The 17,125-nt window shown below is 62.2% G+C and overlaps 1 protein-coding gene across 10 annotated transcripts in view; it reads left to right on the top strand.

Moving 5' to 3' along the window:
• The window catches only part of ABLIM3 (actin binding LIM protein family member 3), a 46,283-nt gene that overhangs the window by 27,709 nt on the left and 1,449 nt on the right, over positions 1-17,125 (top strand). For 2 of the 10 annotated variants that reach the window (XM_048319895.1, XM_048319900.1), the window contains exons 3-22: positions 1,603-1,786; positions 1,920-2,032; positions 3,931-4,057; positions 4,160-4,253; positions 7,262-7,349; positions 7,886-7,944; positions 8,175-8,246; positions 8,617-8,772; positions 9,613-9,642; positions 10,151-10,280; positions 11,057-11,155; positions 12,433-12,483; positions 13,666-13,800; positions 14,042-14,106; positions 14,431-14,578; positions 15,253-15,282; positions 15,700-15,758; positions 16,253-16,313; positions 16,512-16,519; positions 17,045-17,125. In XM_048319895.1, coding sequence (XP_048175852.1) covers positions 1,603-1,786; positions 1,920-2,032; positions 3,931-4,057; positions 4,160-4,253; positions 7,262-7,349; positions 7,886-7,944; positions 8,175-8,246; positions 8,617-8,772; positions 9,613-9,642; positions 10,151-10,280; positions 11,057-11,155; positions 12,433-12,483; positions 13,666-13,800; positions 14,042-14,106; positions 14,431-14,578; positions 15,253-15,282; positions 15,700-15,758; positions 16,253-16,313; positions 16,512-16,519; positions 17,045-17,125 — 1,790 coding nt within the window. Of the gene's footprint in view, positions 1-1,602; positions 1,787-1,919; positions 2,033-3,930; positions 4,058-4,159; positions 4,254-7,261; positions 7,350-7,885; positions 7,945-8,174; positions 8,247-8,616; positions 8,773-9,612; positions 9,643-10,150; positions 10,281-11,056; positions 11,156-11,566; positions 11,650-12,432; positions 12,484-13,665; positions 13,801-14,041; positions 14,107-14,430; positions 14,579-15,252; positions 15,283-15,699; positions 15,759-16,252; positions 16,314-16,511; positions 16,520-17,044 lie in introns of those variants that run through there. The other 8 variants (XM_048319897.1, XM_048319901.1, XM_048319896.1 and 5 more) reach the window with 7 other exon arrangements.

Here is a 17,125-nt window from a genome sequence, read left to right as displayed (position 1 = left end):
TCCTGGGCTTTTTAAAGGCCTCTGGTCTCCCAAGCTCCCTGTGCTGAGCACAATCCCCACCCCCTTGGCCACACTGTGCTCCTCTCCAGGGAGCCGTGGGTTTGCTGGAGGTGACGCTTCCCTGGGCCGTCCCCACCCTGCTGCAGCCCCGTCTCCCCGCGGTGTGGGCAGCCCCGGATTTTTGGGAAGGGGGAGTGTCTCGGGATGCCCTCAGGGCTGACCTGCACCTGCAGGGCCCCGTGCTGAGCATGCTGCCCTTTCCCAGCTCGATCCTGCAGGAGCTGAGCATGCAGACAGAGAGCTCAGACAGCCGCTAGCTTCAAAGGGCCCGGGAGCCAGCAGGGAGAGCCTGGCAGCGCTCACTGCCCGATTTCCAAGTGAAAGGGAATAAATAATGAGAGGAAATCCTCCTGTCTCACCTTCCCTCGCAGCTCTCACCTCCTGCCACCTCTGGCTGGCTCCAGCCCCACTGCCTGTCCCTGACGTGTCCCCGGGAGCTGGCACGGGAGTGAAGCCATGGGATGTGCTGTTCCCACAGCAAACAGGGCACAGAGCAGCCTCGTTTTTTCTTGTTTCTGCTTCCTGATGCTGTCCCCAAGCTGCTGGCCTGTCCCTTGTTGCTAACAGGATGTTTGGGACACCCAAATTCCCCCTGCTGGGTACCCCCAGCTGCAGGGAGCAGCTCAGCCAAGGGATGCTCCACAGGACAGGAGCTGCATCTCTGCCCCCGTGGGCCCTGCAGCAGCGGGTCCAGCTGTCCCCTGTCACCCTGAGCTGGCCCACAGGTGCAGGGACAGGACAGAGGGGGCTGAAGGACAAAGCAGAGACCGAGGTGGGCTGTGCCAGCGGGTGCTCAGTCGCTCTGTGGTCCCCTCTCCGCGCTGTCACCTTGCAGGACAGAGGATGGGCACCGTGCCCAGGCCCCAGGATCTCCCTGTGCCACTCCAGTGCCAGGCTCTGCTGCTCTCCAGATCTCTCTGTGGCTGGAGAAGCCGTAGGAGGGAGCTGATGCTGAGGCCGGGGCTGGCCACATCTGCTTGGATTCCTGTGATGGGCTGTGCACCACTCACACTTCCCACGGCAGGGCAGGAAGCGAGGCTGGGCTGGACACCTGTGGAAAAACAAGCAGACAGAGCTCCAAGCCCAAAATCCCGGGAGCCGTTCCCGTCAGGACACGGCTCCGTGTGCAGGGAGCTCATCAGAGGCAGGGCAGGGACGAGACCTCTCCCCAGCTGTCCCTAGGGCACTCCCAGCTCTTTGCCAGCCCTGTCCGCAGCTTCCTGACACCACGGGAGTGCCAAGCGGAGGGGCTGAGCCCCAGCCGGGTGCGGCGGCTCCAGGAGGGGATGCCCAGGCCGTGCCAAGCCGTTCGTGCGCGGTGCGGCAGCGCTGCAGTGCAGGGGCTCTCTCCCGGCTATGGGATTCCCTGTGGGAGCGGCCCCATCCCACAGCCCAACACTGACATCTTGTGGTGCCGGGGGAGGCCCCAGAGCTCTGGTGGGAAGGGAAACCCTCGGAGATACCCGCAGGAAGCTGGAGAGGCGGCAGAGGTGGCTCAGGGACCCTGGACCTGCCGTGACGGGTCCGTGTCCTTTTCCCCAGTGTGTGGCTGCGACCTGGCCCAGTCGGGTTTCTTCTTTAAGAACCAGGAGTACATCTGCACCCACGACTACCAGCAGCTCTACGGGACCCGCTGTGACAGCTGTGGGGACTTCATCACCGGCGAGGTCATCTCTGCCCTGGGCAGGACCTACCACCCCAAGTGCTTTGTCTGCAGCACCTGCAGGTGAGTGGAGGTTGTCACCAAGGGTTTGTGACCTCCTGGAGAAGCCCTTGCCCGGAGCCCCTGTGCTCCCTGCTGGCCCCAGGGAAGGAGAGAGATGAGCAGCTGACCCCTCCCCACCTCTTCTTGGCCGCAGGAAGCCATTCCCCATCGGAGACAAGGTCACGTTCAGCGGGAAGGACTGCGTCTGCCAGAACTGCTCCCACTCCCTCCTCAGCACCAAGCCCATCAAGATCCACGGGCCCAGCCGTAAGTTGACTGCTGTCCTGGGATGGATGCTAAGAGAGGGACCATGAGCCCCTGGAGAGGGTGACAGGACGGGCTTTGGGGCCACTGTGCAGCCCTGCAGAGCCACGGGTGTCACAGAGGTGTGGGAGGAGGGACGGGGCAGTGCTGCGGCTCCACCCAGGATTGCAGCTCACCGCTGGTTTCGGAACTCCCCCGGCCTGTTTGTGACCTTGGCAGGGTCACCACCCTGGCAGGCACTGTCTGAGCTCATGGGGACGTTCTGGAGCTGGGTTTGCTCGGAGCAGCAACCCTGGGAATACTCCTGGGACTGTCCCAGCGCTGGCGTTCCTCAGTGTGTCTGCAAGCACTGAAAGGCTTTTCATGCTCATCCCCTGGGGAACCCCTAGAACTCAGCTGGAGCGATGGGCAAGCTCTTTTGGGTGGGTTTGGCCTTGCTTTAGACCCCAGGTTGCGGGGACCTTCCCTTCCTGCCATGCTCAGCAAGCCCTGGAGGTCAGTGCCAAGACCAGAGCCAGGACTCAGTGTCACCCCTGGTCCTTGTCACCCATGGTCCTTGTCACCCAGTCACCACGGTGGCACTGCTGGTGGCAGCTCAGGTGCCGATGAGCCCCACTGCGAGCCCCCCAAGCTGCCTCCTTCCCCCCAGCCCTCAATGGAGGGGACGTGGCAGGGTTGGAATGAGCCCAGGGACAGGAATTCCTCCTCCATGGGCTCCCAGAGCTGCCCAGAGCCAGGCTCTGCCTCCCTCCCGCCTTCCTCTCCCTCCCCATCCCCTTCCCGGCCCTGGAGCGGGGTCACCCGAGGACACCATGCCTTATTCATGGCAGCTGCAGGCAGACGGAGCCTGCCCCTCCCGCACGTGTCCCTCGCAGCCCCGGTGGCCCTGGCAGTGCCACCAGCAGGGTGGCAGGGGAGCTGTGCGGGCTGCTGGTGCATTCCATAGGGAAGGCATCTCTGGAAGGAGGGTGCCGAGCCTCTCCCTGCAGCCCCAGCCCTGCAGGACCTGAAGCAGGGAACAGATCCTGCTTTTTTCCAGGGGTCAGAAATCTTCTCCCATTGGTCCGGCAGGCAGGGATTTGGCACGGGGCAGCCTGGGAGGGGCCTGTCTGCTCCTGCTTCCCCCTGGCAGGGAGGGGGTTAAGGAAAACCCCCCTCCAGGCAGACCTGCTGCCCAGGGGGAGGTGAGGACAAGGAGGAGCCAAGGTCAGGGGTCCGAGGCCCATGTGCTTCCTGCTCGAAGCCCTGATGGGAGCCAGGGGAAGCAGGGGAGGAAGGGAGGCCGGTAAATAGCGCAGCGGGGCCGGACGTGGCTGCCGGACAGCACAGCCCTTCCTCTGCCGGACACTTCCCACCCTTGGGGACCTGCCAGGGCAGCGTGGCCCCCTCAGCCCATCACAGAATCACAGAATGAACCAGGTTGGAGAAGACCTTTGAGATCATCAAGTCCAACCTGTGACCCAACACCTCCTCATCAATTAAACCACAGCACTGAGAGCCTGTCCAGGGTTTTTTTTAAACACATCCAGGGACGGTGATTCCACGGCCTCCCTGGGCAGAGGATTCCAGTGCCCAATCACTCTTTCTGTGAGGAATTTTTTCCAACTGGCCCTGGCTCAAACTCATCACCCTGAGGGAGACCCCACTCTGTGCCAGCAGTACCTCAGAGGTCCCAGCTGTCCTCCTGGTTCCTGTGCTGGGGACAAGCAGAGGTGACAGATTTCCATAATGAAATGATCCCCACGAGGCTGCCTCAGGAGCAGGGTGTAAGAAAAATCCCTGGAAAAGGCAGGGCGTGAGTGGAGTGCCAGGTCACACAGCCGGGGTGCCTCGGGGTGACCCAGAAGCTGTGGGTGTCCCTGCTGTGCTGCCGTGTCCCACATTCCCTCCTGTCCCCCCAGACTGCGCCGGCTGCAAGGAGGAGATCAAGCAGGGCCAGTCCCTGCTGGCCCTGGAGAAGCAGTGGCACGTCAGCTGCTTCAAGTGCCAAACGTGCGGCATCATCCTCACCGGCGAGTACATCAGCAAGTGAGTGCCACCGCCCCGCGACACTCCCGGGCTGTCCCCGCGGCTGGGCGGGTGGCGAGGGGCTCGCCTGCCGCTCACCCCCTCCTCTCCCTCTCTCCCAAGGGATGGCATCCCGTACTGCGAGTCCGACTACCACGCCCAGTTCGGCATCAAGTGCGAGACCTGTGACCGCTACATCAGCGGCCGTGTCCTGGAGGTGAGTCCCGGGGCTGAGCCGCCCCATCGCGGGCTCTGTGACAGGGACATGCCCTGGGGAGCTGTGGGAGGTGCCACCCTCCATCTCTGGGGGCCGTGGCTCGTGCTGCAGCAGCTCCGTCACAGCGTGACCACCTTCTCCAGAGGGTGGGAGAGGGGAAAACAACACCAGACCTTGGATAGCAGAGCTCGGGAAACACCCACAGTGCCCTGGGGGTGCTGGGACACGTCTGGAGGTGTGGGGACATCAGCCCTAAGCAGCCGCTGCCGTGCCCGGCTCTGCTGTCCCCAGCACGCTCACCCCAGCCCTCCTCTGAGCGCATCCCCGTGCCGGCAGCCTCCTGTTGCCTTGGAAACGCATCCCGCACTGCTGCCCGCTGCCGAGCCGGGCTGAGGGGCTGCAGCACCCTCCCCGTGGGCAGCGGTGCCCGTGGAACACCCCTTGGCAGGGCAGAAACCGGAGCGGAGGGTCCCCTTCGCTGGGAGAGACTTTGCTGGGCAGGAGGAGCTGCTCTGGCAGGGCCCTGGAGGGATGCAGGGACTCCCCAGGGATCCCACCATGGATGCAGGTGGCTGTGGGACACGTTGGGGCTGCACAGCTGCTGAGAGCAGTGAGGGATGGTTTTGGGGAAGGACAGAGAGGTCCATCAGGGCTGGTCCTTCCCATCTCCTGGAAGGGATGTGTCCTCTCGTGTTTTCTGTTCTACCCCAGCGCTGGCAAGGAAAAAAAAAAAGGTGCAGAAAATCCAGTCTGAGGGTAATTTAAAGGCTCAGGAGGCACAGAGAGGGAAGCCTGGTGTGATTTTTAGATGGCACAGAGAAGCAGCAATGCTGGAATTGTGCTCTGTCACTCCTGAGACCTCCCCTTCACACGGCTGAGCAGGAGGGAAGGGCTCCCACACCTCTGCCAGCCCCAGGTTGCAGCTGCATCCCAAAATCAGAGGTCCCATGGCTCTGCAGGTGCTGTGGGCTATGGTGGCAGGGGCCATGTGGGTCTCCAGCCTGTTCCACTCACAGCCCACCAAGGAGTGATCCCCCTCCCTGTTCCTGCCAGTCGGGCTGCCCTGGGAGCTCCAGCCTGTCCAAGGAAGCTGGAACAAATGGCCAGGAGGCTCCCAGCAGCTCTCCCCAGCCTGGGGGGCTGTGTGTCCCTGCTTTCTGCTGACTCCAGGCTCCTGCCGGGAGCACGAGCTCAGCCCTGCAGCAGCTGCCCCAGGCCGGAGCTCACTGGATCAGCAAATCCGAATGGAGCAGGACAAAGCCCTGACATCAACTCCCTGCTGCTGCTCCTCCCCTGGGCAGTCTGAGCCCCGTGCCAGGGTAGAGCATCCTCAGGCACCCACGGGTGTGAGCAGGGTGGTGTCACCCGGTGTGGGAGGGGGGACCTGGGATTCCTGTCATAAAATCGTGGAATGGGTTGGGTTGGAAGGGACCTTAAAGCTCATCTCATTCCAACCCCTCTGCCCACCTTCCACTGTCCCAGGTCGCTCCAAGCCCCGTCCAGCCTGACCTTGGACACTTCCAGGGATGGAAGCCTGAGCTCCCCACCCTCCCTGGGATGTGTTTGCTCCCAGCATTGAACCATCTGTGAATCCAGAGGCTTGAATTGTCCTCTCTGTCAGAGTGTGAAATGGAAAGGGCGCCTTTAAATAATTTTAGGCATTAAGGAGCCTCCTGGTGCTGTCCCAGTAGCCCCCAGGGCGTTCCCAACTGCTCCGAGCTGCCCAGCCAGGCTTGGATGATTAATGAGTCTTTAAGGGACCCAAGAGATAACGAGCAGGTCCTTTCCCTCACTGCTCCACCAGTGTTCCAGTACAAGCTGGAATAATAACCAGAATGAAAGGAGCAAGGTTTGTGCATGGTTTGGAGGAGTTCTGGGTGTTCAGATGGTGGGTGGCTTTTGGAGAAGGTGTGTGGTGAAATGGAAGTTGGGAATGGGCTGGGACATTCCCAGGGAGCAGCCAGCCTCCCTCCACATGGACTGGTTTGGGTTGGCACAGGGCTGTCCCCTCCCTGCACTGCAAAGAAAGGAAGAGGGGTCCAAACTCTCCAAACTCATCCTCCTGCCCATCCTAAAACCTTCCGCTCATTTTTCGCATAAACTGGAGGGACTGGCTGCCATCTGCACCTAAGAACACTGAATTCCAGGTTGATTTTATGGGCAGCCCACGGGCAGGTTCTCAGTTGCAGCAAATTGCCCTCTTTTTTCAGCCCCCTCTACCACAACCCTCTCCTTTAAAAGCAAAAGCCTCGTCTTCCCTCTGCCACCTTCAATTATTCTCCCTCTTCTTTTGGTTTGTTATGGGTGTAAAAAGTTCTTTCGGGTTGAGCTGTGACAGCCCAGATTCCTCCTGCCCTGAGCTGGCTCCCAGTTCCCAGCCCAGCAGAGAGCCCATAACTGGAATGCTGACAGACACTTTGAGGGGAGCAAGCTCCCAATTTCAGCTCTTAACCCTGTCAAAAGAGCCAGAGGAGCAGCCTAGCTTCCTCTCAGCTGGGGAAGAGCCTGTTCCTAGCACTGAAATTGGAGCAGAAGAGGAGAAAAGTTCCTTTAGGGTCAGGAACTGGCAGTGATAGACAGGGAGGTCTTTGGGGTCCCTTTGCTGCTCCCCTGCTGTGACATCCAGGGCCAAATTTGCTGTTTCTGCTCAAATCTGTAGAGAAGGAGCTGATGCAAAGCACAGCTGCAGAGGGCCTTGGCCATTCCCAGAGTGTCAGGGTTGCAGGGACACTGTCCCTGGTGGTTTGGGACCTCCTGGCTCTGCTTGCTGTTGAACATTCCAAGGAGAGCTGAAGGCTCCTGGTCTGACTCGTAGCCCAGCAGGTTGAAAACAGGGATGAAGCCATGCCTGGTTTTCTCCATGGGATATGGAGGTCTCCAAGGCCGCCCCAGACAGTTTGATCACCGTGTCACTGTCTGCAGCAGCGAGGGCTGGCAGGGTCACCCAGGGACAGGGGCAGGTCCGTGTCCTGCCGTGCTCAGGGGCTGCTCTCTGCTCGCCCGCGCAGGCAGGAGGGAAGCACTACCACCCCACCTGTGCCAGATGTGTGCGCTGCCACCAGATGTTCACAGAGGGAGAGGAGATGTACCTGACAGGTAGGGCTGTGACCAGCGTGGCTGTGGGGGGTTCCTGCTGGGGGGAGTGGGGGGTTTGGTTCCTTATGGCACTTGGAGGGGTCTCTTTGTGCAGCAGTGCCGGAGATCCCCCTCTCCACTGCTCCCCAGACCCTGTGCTCTTCCAGAGCCCTGCAAAAATCACTTCTCTCCATGAAATCTTCCCTGCCACTGAACGGGGAACTTTTTGTCTCCCTGCACACCTGGGCACAGTCCAATTTCTGCTCATTCCAACCCAAAGGATGGAGGTGCTGGGATGCCCCAAGCTCAGTGTCACCCCAGTTTAACCAGCAGGAACTGGTTGGGTCACCCAAAATCCACCCAGCTGAGGTTTGGCCACTGCCCTCAGTGCTCCAGAGCTGTTCCATTCCTCATCCTGGACACGCAGTCTCCACTGCCCTGCACGTTCCCGGGGCACTGCTGCAGGTGGCAGGGACGTGGCAGGGGGACCCGGCTGACCCCTGGCAGGGGGGTGACCGTGTGTGGGGCTGAAACACTGTCCCTTTGCTGCCTTGCAGGCTCTGAAGTGTGGCACCCCATCTGCAAGCAGGCAGCCAGAGCAGAGAAGAAGCTGAAGGTAGGCAGCAGGGTGAGGGGCATCCCGAGAGGTGGCATGTCCCAGGTGACACTGTCCCCGGGTCCCTGCTGGGAGTGAACTGCCCAGACCTGGAGTGGCTGCCCACAGGATGATGGGTGGCCGTGGCTGAGGCTGTGAAAGTGAAATTCAGCCCCCAAACCAGCACTTTGCCTGCTCAGGGGTCCCTCCTTGCCATGCACTCACCTGCCCTCACCTCTCTGCCTCCACAGCACAGAAGGACGTCGGAAACCTCAATCTCCCCCCCTGGCTCCAGCATCGGCTCCCCAAACCGTGTCATCTGCGTAAGTCCAGCCCTGCTCCACGCCCAGGGCCCCAGGGATGGGAACAGCAACTTCCCGTGCTGCTCTTCAGTGGGACAAGCCCAGAATTTGGGGACAGCACAGACAAACCCCCTTGTCCCAGCAGCACGCTGTGCCACCAGTGCCGTGGCACAGCTCAGGAGTGCTCAGAGGGGCACAGTCCTGCCCTCCCAGCTCCTCTGCCCTCCCCACTGCTGCCTCTCAGGCCTCTCCTCTTACCTGTCCCTGCTGCTGGGGTGACAGTGGGCTCTGTCTGCCCCGTGCTGGCTCCACACTGCGTGCTCCAGCCTCCCTTCCCTTCTCTCCTCCTCTTCCTTTCCGCCTCTCTGTCTCCGTCTCTCCCTCTCCTTAGGCTAAAGTGGATAATGAGATCCTTAATTACAAAGACCTGGCAGCTCTTCCCAAGATTAAAGCCATCTATGAAGTGCAGCGTCCTGACCTCATTTCCTACGAGCCCTATCACAGATACACGTCGGATGAGACGCTGGAGAGATATAGCTATGGGGAGGTACCGAGTGTCCAGAAACCCCGTGCTGGGATGCACAGGAACGGGGCCCAGTTTGGGGGAGAACAGTGTGGGGCTTTGCTCATCCCAGTGGGAATAGTGCAGGGAGGCAGGAATGGGGCAGGACCTCTCCCAGAGGCTTGGGAGGGTCTGGGGTGGAGGCGAGGTGATGCTGCTGCTGTAGAGTCAGAAAGAAACCAGTGACCTCAGGACATGTGCAAGGACAGACAGCGCTGTGTGAGAGCAGTGATGGACAGGGAATTCACCCATCACCTCTGGAGCAGCTCTGGAGCAGGGCTGCCCTGTTGGATGCTGGCCCTGCAGCCCGGGAAGGGGCTTGGGCAGTGCATTTCTGGAAGTGTGATGAGGAGATGCTCAGGCAGCACACAGCACAGGACTGTCCTACCTGCCCAGCTGGGGCTGCTGGGTGAGTTCAGGGAGCCCATGGAAGAAGAAGGTCTGAGCAGCTCACAGAGATGGTCCTGCAAGAGCACTTGGCAGTAGCATCTCTTACATCCCCACCCCAAGGTTTTGTCACGAGCCTGGAGTCCTGCAGCCCACCCAGGAGCGTGGCCATGGCCCTCTGTGCCCTCCCCCCTCCACAGAGGTCTCTGAGAGGTGGCAGCTGCTGATTCCCCCTGCTGGTTCCTCTCCTGGCCAGGAGCTCCTGCCCAGCATCCTGCCCCAGTCCAGCTCCAGCTGTAGCCCCAGTCCCCCTCACTGCCCGGTGACATGGGGAAAACGAGCTGCTGTGGGACCCCAGTCTGTCACTGCTCCTCTTAACCATGTGCTGTCTCTCTCTCTCTCTCTTTTCCTCCTCACTTTGCCTCCTGCTGCCTCCAGTCCCTGGGGACCCTCTCCCCATACTCACAGGTAATGCCCCTGTGGGCACTGGGGGTCTGTCACCTGCTGCTGCCACACGATGTCCCTGTGCCCAGGGGCTCTGCTGATCATCCCCCTGAGCTGTGGCTGCCCCAGGGTGTGGGGTGACAGGGAGGACACTATCCAGGAGGATCCTGTCCTTCAGGCCCCAAAGAGAGCAGGGTGCAAGTCCTCCCTCCCAGAATGGCCCCAGGGCGCAGCTTCTGCCCTGTGGAGGGAGACACCCATAACTGGGAACAAGCACAGGGAAAGGGACAATCTCCAGGCAAAAAACCTCTGGCTGGACACTGTCACCTGGTGCCAAACCCTGGGATTTGCTGCCTGTGCCTTGGCAGGGGGGAGGCAGAGCAGGCTGGGGACCCCTCCAGCCTCAGAGGACACAGAGTGTCACACACAGAGCACAGAGCTTCCCCAGCTGCCCCAGGCATGAGACCCCCATCCGTGGGACACCTCCTGCCCCAGTCTAACCCCAGTCTCTCCACACCTTCCCCACCCCCAGGACATCTTCGAGAGCTTTGACACGCGGCAGAGACGAGCCTCCAGCCCCGGCTACATCGACTCCCCCACCTACAGCCGCCAGGGCATGTCCCCCACCATCCCCAGGTCCCCCCACCATTTCTATCGCTCAGGTGAGGATTTCAGCTGCAACCCCAGGCTGAGATGAGCTCACAGCACCAAGCGGAGCGAGGATCACAAAAATGTCCCTGGGATTTCTGTGGTTTCTCCTCTGGAAAGGAGGCCTGGGGTGGCCCATGGTGGGAGCAGTACCCAGCTCTGCACAGCCCCTGGTTCTCCAAACTCTTGCGAGCAGCAAGGAGAGGCCGAGAGGAATTTGCAGCTCAGGCATGAGCTGAGGCTCGTGGAGGATGGGGTGGCAGGCAGGTGATCTCCGGCTCTGGTGAAGACCCCTCAGCTGCGTTGGTGGCTCTGGGAGGGGTGTGCAGGCAGCGCTTGTGCCCAGGCAGGTCCTTGCACACGCAGATGCGCATGCACGCACACCCCGGAGCATGGCAGGCGAGCAGAGTGTGCCTGGGCCGTGTCTCCTGTCCTCTGGAGCTGTGCAGGAAGGACTGGAACGCTCTGAGGTCGCTGCGAGTCCCGCTGCACCTCAAGGGCTCCTCGCCGTCAGCCTCCGCAGCACGCTCGGCTTTCCTGGCAGCGCTGGGGCAGCGCTGCCCCGGGCCGGCCCCGCACTGGGGTTTCCTCTGCATCCCGTCCGCCTCCGGAGATGCGGGAAATCTCCCCCGCTCCATCACTGCCGCTGCCGGGCCGCACGTCCCCGTCACACCCCCCTGACACGGGCCGCCCCCGCTGTTCTAACACCGCTGCATTTAACACCCATTTTCTTCTGCCTCTTGTTCTCTCTCTCGGTCACTCACGGCTGCTTCTGCTCGGCCCCGCGTAGGCACCGAGAGCGGGCGCAGCTCCCCCTACTATAGCCAGTTAGATGTGAGGTCCTCCACTCCAACCTCATACCAAGCGCCCAAGCATTTCCACATCCCAGGTAGGCTCCGGAGCGCCCCGCTGCCGGGGGAGCGCCGTGTCCGTGGCATGCCCGCATGTGCCGTCCCCGCTGTGTCGCATGCGTAGCTCCGCCGCCTGCCTAGAGCCAGCTGGCAGCAAGATCTACCCCCGGTAGAGGCCATCCATAAACAGGACCTACGGCTTGAACCCTCCTCCTTCTCCCCCCGTCACCACCCGGAGGTCCCAGAGCCGCCCGGAGTCTGCTTGATCCTTGCGACATCCCCCTTCTTCCTCCTCCCCGCCCTCCCTCCACTCCCCACACGAAGATGAGTCCCCTGGTGAGAGCCTGTGCCCTCCCCTGCCTTCCCCCCAGGATCACCAGCCGGAGCGTGCGTGCCAGAGGCGTTTCCGCACCCATCCGCTACAGATGACTATTTTATACTCCCCCTAGGGCCCGCCGCTCCCTCCCCCCAGAGTCTTCTGGGCTTGCCAGATGCCTGCTCCCCTTCTGCAGGGATTGCAGGGGGCCACCAGGTAAGGGCCACCACCCACTGCCGGCCACGCAGAGCCCACGGGGACGGGGACGGAGCGGGCAGCAAGGGAGAGTGGGTTGGGAAGCAGGCAGAGCTGCCCATCACCCCTCAGCGGGGTCAGAACCCCGCACCGTCCACTCAGCTGCTGGCATCTCCCCCTGCCCCAAAAGCGGCGCAGCCTCCCTGACGCATCTCTGATGCCCTGGGACAGCACCGTGAGGACACCCAGAGGCTCCCCCAGCTCCCCTCCCATCCCTGCCAGGGTCCGGCCCCGCTGCCCACCCTGCCCTGCCCTGCCCTGCCCTGCCCTGCCGCTCGGTGGTTTATGGATGGCCCCCTCCCTGCTCCGCCTGCTCCAGGCTCCAGCTCGCTTTCCCTCCCGACTCGCTCTTTTCTCTCTCTGCTGCGGAAAGAGGCTTTGGCTGATGTTGGCTCGCCCCAGGTAGCTCGCAGGCGGTTCTTGCAGGTGCTGGCACCCCGAGAACCCGCCGCGGGTGCCTCGCTGCCGGCTGGCAGGCTGTGCCCGCCGCCCCGGTGCATGCTGTCGCTGGGTGCTCACTGCATGTCCTGTCACCGTGGGCAGCCGGGGCCGTGCTCCTGTGCCCGTGCCGCCGGCCCGGAGCCCTCCCGGGGCACTCGCGGGCCCGGAGGCGGTTGTGTGATGGAAATGTGGCGTGGGGGTGGTGGCTCCTGCAGGACCCGTGTCCTGTGCGCTCCCAGCACGCCCACACTGACCTCCCCTTCCCCCTTCTTTCTTCCCTTTCTCTCTCTCTTCTCCCACCAGCTGCTGGCGAGAGTAACATCTACAGGAAGCCCCCCATCTACAAGCGCCACGGTACGGTCTGGCTGCTGTGTCCCTGTCCCCGTGTCACCCCGGGAGGGGACCGGCGTGTTCAGGGGCTGAGTGGGAGGTGGGGCAGGCGCCAAGGTGGGACAGATGGACTGGGGGACAGATGTGGCTTTGGACCACGTCCCTGTTGTGAGGGATGGCGCAAAGGCTGGTAGTGACACCGGGGGTAGCTGGGGGAGGGGGAGCAGGGTGATGGTGGGGTGGCAGAGGAGACAAGGGAGTCAGAGCAGCCTCAGAAAAGGGATGAAAAAGGCAACTGGCAGTTTCACATGCAGCCCTGGAGAAAAATCACAGCCCATGCTGGGTGGCTGTTCCAGGGTGAAATGGGGATGCCGCAGGATGGGGAGGATGTTTGGTGGCTCTCGGTGTTTGGTGGCTCGCAGCGGGGCTGGCTTGCACTGTCCCCACTTGCTTCTGCTCACGGAGGGACAGCAGCTCCCCCTGAGCAGTAACTGTGTCTCCTCTCTCTCCCCGGGCTCTCCCTTCCCTCCTGCCCCACTCCCACTGCCCGCTGCTGCCTGCTCCTGCTGCTGTAAGTACCTGCTGGGTCCCCCACGCCTGCCGGAGGTGGTGGGGTGGCTCTGCCACCTCCTGTCCCTGGTGCTCCTTTCCCTGTGACTCTCCTGGTGCAGCAGAACTCCCCCCTGGGTTCCCCCATGTGCTGCTGAGGCTCTGCCCCCAGCCTGAGCACTCTGTGTGTCCCTGCCATGAGGACCAAGCCCTGCCAGAGCCCCTCTGCTCCCCCCCCCTGCTGCCACCTTCCCCTGGCAGAACCCAGAGAGGCCTGTCCCTGCTGGGTCTGAACCTTCCTCTATCCCCTCTCTCACCTCCTGGTGACGGGACAGCACAGGGAGCTTGGTGGCCGTGGTGGGACAGGGATGAGCACGGTGCAGGAGCCAGCACTTGTGGTGCCGTGGGCTCTCAGCCGTTTGGGTCCCTTCCCAGCCACATCAGCGACAGCCCCTGCTTGTCACTGTCCCCACCGCCTGCCTCAGCAGCCTTGTCTCAAGGAGGTGTCAGCAGCTGGAAGGCTGATTATTCCCAGCTCTGCTCTGTGCTGTCCTGGACACGAATCCCTGGCAGTCACTGGGGAGGGAAGAGGATTTGCCTTCATTTGGGGTGGATCCCTGCAGATCCTCACCTTGGCTCTGCCTGTTCCTTTTGCAGACAACCCCTCCGCAGCCACGAAAAGCAAAACCAGCGAGGACATCGCGCAGTCATCCAAGTACAGCCCTGCCTACTCCCCGGACCCCTACTACCACTCCGAGTCGGAGTACTGGTCCTTCCAAGGCTCACCCAAAGGTAACAAATGCCCCCGGGGTTGGGAGAACAGGAAACACATTCCTGCCTCCAAATTATCTGGGAGGGAACCCCGCTCTGAGTTGGGTCTGGACACAAAAGTGGGGTTGGGCTGAGATACCTGCCAAGGTGACCCCAAAACACGAGTCTCTGGGATCCAATGTCCCCATGCAGTTGGGGACTGTCTCCTCCCTGCCTGTCCCCACTTCTGTCCCCATCTGACCCCTCACGTGTCTCCTTGCAGCTCCCCGGGCCCGGAGGTTCTCGTCAGGTGGTGAAGAGGATGAGTACGACCGGGGCATGCACAAGGTGAGTGCCAGCCCTGCTGGGCACAGAGCCAGCACCAAACTGTCCCCAGTTGGCTCTGGGGAGGAGGCTCAGCCCAGCTCTGCCACCCGAGAAGGTGCCACCACCATCCCTGCTGCCCTCGGCCGTCTGTCCCCTCCTGGCCACCCCCAGCATGGGCTCTGCGGGAGAGGGAGAGCATCCCCTTGCCGAGACACCCCCACCCCAGCACCTCACCCTCAGGAGATGCCAGGCCCGTGCCAGGGGATGCTGTGCCCGTCCGTGATGTGCCAGAGAGGGCTGGGCAGGGAAAGGAAGAGTGCAAGGTGGCTTTTCCCCTCCTGCCAGATCCAGAGTGGCATCGGGAGGCTGATCCTGAGGGAGGAGATGAAGGCTCGCTCCAACTCCTACGCAGACCCCTGGACACCCCCTCGCAGCTCAGCCAGCAGCAGAGAGGCCCTGCACACCGCGGGCTACGAGGGCTCCCTCAACGGCTGTAAGGCTGTCCCTGTCCGTCCCTCTGTCCCACCCCACACAGCCACAGCCCCTCGGGAATTTTATGGGGTGGAGAGGGAAGATCAGGACAAGGGAAGGGGTGATGAGAGGTCCTGGGCATGGAGCTGGGCTCAGGAGGGCCTTTTCCTCTCTGGAGGACTCCATCCATTCCCTGTGCCCCAGCTGGGATGGGGCATTGCCCGGTGGGTGTCTGGGCAGCCTGGAAGCGCCGTATGGAATGGCTGAAGGATCCCTTGGGAATGTGGCAGCACAGCCACGCCAGGCTTGCTGTGACCTGTTTTGGGCCCTCCTGGCACCCCAGACCTGCTGAGCAGCCCCAGGGCTGCCTCGCTGGCATTGCTCCTGTCACAGAGCCCCCAGGGCACCCAGCCCTGTCCTTGGGGCCACGGGGGGGCTGGGGGGCACTTCAGAGCCTGGCAGCACAGGTGGCCCTGTCCATTCCATGCTCTCCTTCCTCATGGCACATCTGCCCTCACCGAGCTGTTTGGGGATGCTCAGGGAGCCCCTCCGAGAGCTGAGGGCTGGGAATGGGCAGTTCTGAGGACTGAGGGCTACTGGGAGCCCCAAGGAGGATCTGTGGGGCTGGGAACGGGCAGTTCTGCATGGCATGGGGTGCTTGGCCCTTCCTGACAGCCGGCTCTGCTCTCCTTGCAGCTCCCCGAACCCACTACCTGGCTGACAGCGGTGAGTGCGTGAGCTGGGCCCTCCCCAGCTGCTCCCCCGAGCCCGGGGGTCCAGAGCCCGAGCTGGGGGAGGTACTGGGACCAGGGAAGGGAGAAGGGAAACGAAGAAGGAGCCGTTGAAAGCCTGGGATAGGATAGAGCTGAACCAGGGCAGAGAGGATGAGTCGGGGAAACTGAGAGAGGAGAATGCGTTGCTCTGAAGGGTCAGGTGGGAGGGCTGCCACAGGAAAGGGATTTTGGGGAGAGGAGTATCAGCACGGGAGGAAGCCAGGCTGGAAATGAGCCGGAGGTGGAAGGAGACAGAGCTGGGTGACTGGAGCTGGGAGCACAGAGGTCGAGAGTGGCCCAGTGGGGGCTGTCCTGGGGGTGAGGCTCATTCCTGCTTCTTCCCTGATGCCCCTTGGTGGCTTCTTTGCAGATCCCCTCATTTCTAAGTCGGCCTCCCTCCCTGCCTACAGGAGGAATGGGCTGCACAGGGTGAGTGCCTCCTGCTGCTGCCAGGCATTCCTCATTCTCCCAGGCATTCCTCATTCTCCCAGGCTCCTGCATGTCCCCAGTGCTCCCTTTCCATGACTGGGATGTCCTCCCCCTTCTCTGCATCCCTGCTGTCACTGTTGTGCCAGTCCAAAATGACCCTTATTGGGGTCCAAAGTGCCCTGTCCAGGCAGCGCCTGCCCTGAAACTCCCACAGGGCGATTTTCAGAGGGGTGCTGGTGTTGCTTTCCAGCAGGCACACTTTAAATAATAAATAAATAAAGCTTTGCTTTATATCCTGGGCCCGGGATTGCTTGGGATCAGGAGTTCTGCTCCTGCCTCCGTGTGACCTGGGCTTGTCACTTCACCTCCTCGTGTCCCAGTTTCCCTGCTGGTGGGTGGGGACCTTGGTGTCCTCCCCTGGGGACCCGGGAGGAGCCGCTCAGTGTCTGGAGGAGCCTCCCCCTCACTCCTCCCTCTCTCCATCCCTCCCGCAGCCTCCCAGCGCGGAGCTTTTCCACTACGACAGCACCAATGCCGTCAACTGGGGGATGCGAGGTAAGGGGGGGCTGGGGACCCTGCAGGCATCCCGGGGGCGATGCTGTGGGGCTGCCAACCTCCCGCAGGCAGCTCTGGAAAGGGGGGGGCTGGAGGGAGAATGGGGGGGATCCGGGCGGGGTCTCCACAGCCTGTGGGGGAGGGTGGTGACAGCAGAGGGGACAGCGTGGCTCATGTCTCGCTTCTCTCTCTCCCCAGAGTACAAGGTAAGACCCTTCTGCTGCAAGGAGCGGCCTCCAGCCAGAGGTGGGAGTCCCAGGGATGTGTCCTTGTGTCCCCAGGCTCCTCAGGGGGAAGCTTTACCCTCTGCCTGCAGGCCCTGCACTCATCCCCCTCCATCCTTCACCTGACATCCTCCTCATCCCGGGACTGTGGGGGTCAGAGCAGAGTCCCCTCCCCTCCTGCCAGGTCCCAAGTGCTTGGCTGAGCAGGATTGTCCCCCAGGTGAGGAACAGAGCAGGGGGGTTGTGCTGGTGCTTTGCTGCTCACGCTCGTGCCTGGGTCGTTCCTGGTGTCGCAGAGTGAGCAGGTTGTTCCAGAGCCACCACGGAGATTCAGGGTGGATCAGAGTCACCCTGAGAGCAATTCCCACCTCTCTGTGTCCCACCCACAGCCCTGGAGTCAGCTGTGCCACCCAAACCCTGTTAAATACAGCAGGAGGCTTTGCCCTCGTCCCCAAGTGCGCCCCAGGTGTCTTGTGGCTGCCCCATGGTCTCCCTGTCCCCATGCAGATTTACCCCTACGAGCTGCTCCTGGTGAAGACGAGGGGGAGGAACCAGCTGCCCAAAGATGTGGACAGGACTCGGTTAGAG

The sequence above is a fragment of the Corvus hawaiiensis genome, chromosome 15, assembly GCF_020740725.1.
Source record: "Corvus hawaiiensis isolate bCorHaw1 chromosome 15, bCorHaw1.pri.cur, whole genome shotgun sequence".
NCBI classification, from domain to species: Eukaryota; Metazoa; Chordata; class Aves; order Passeriformes; family Corvidae; genus Corvus; species Corvus hawaiiensis.
Note: the sequence above shows the minus strand (reverse complement) of the source record. Positions and strands in the feature narration are given on the sequence as shown.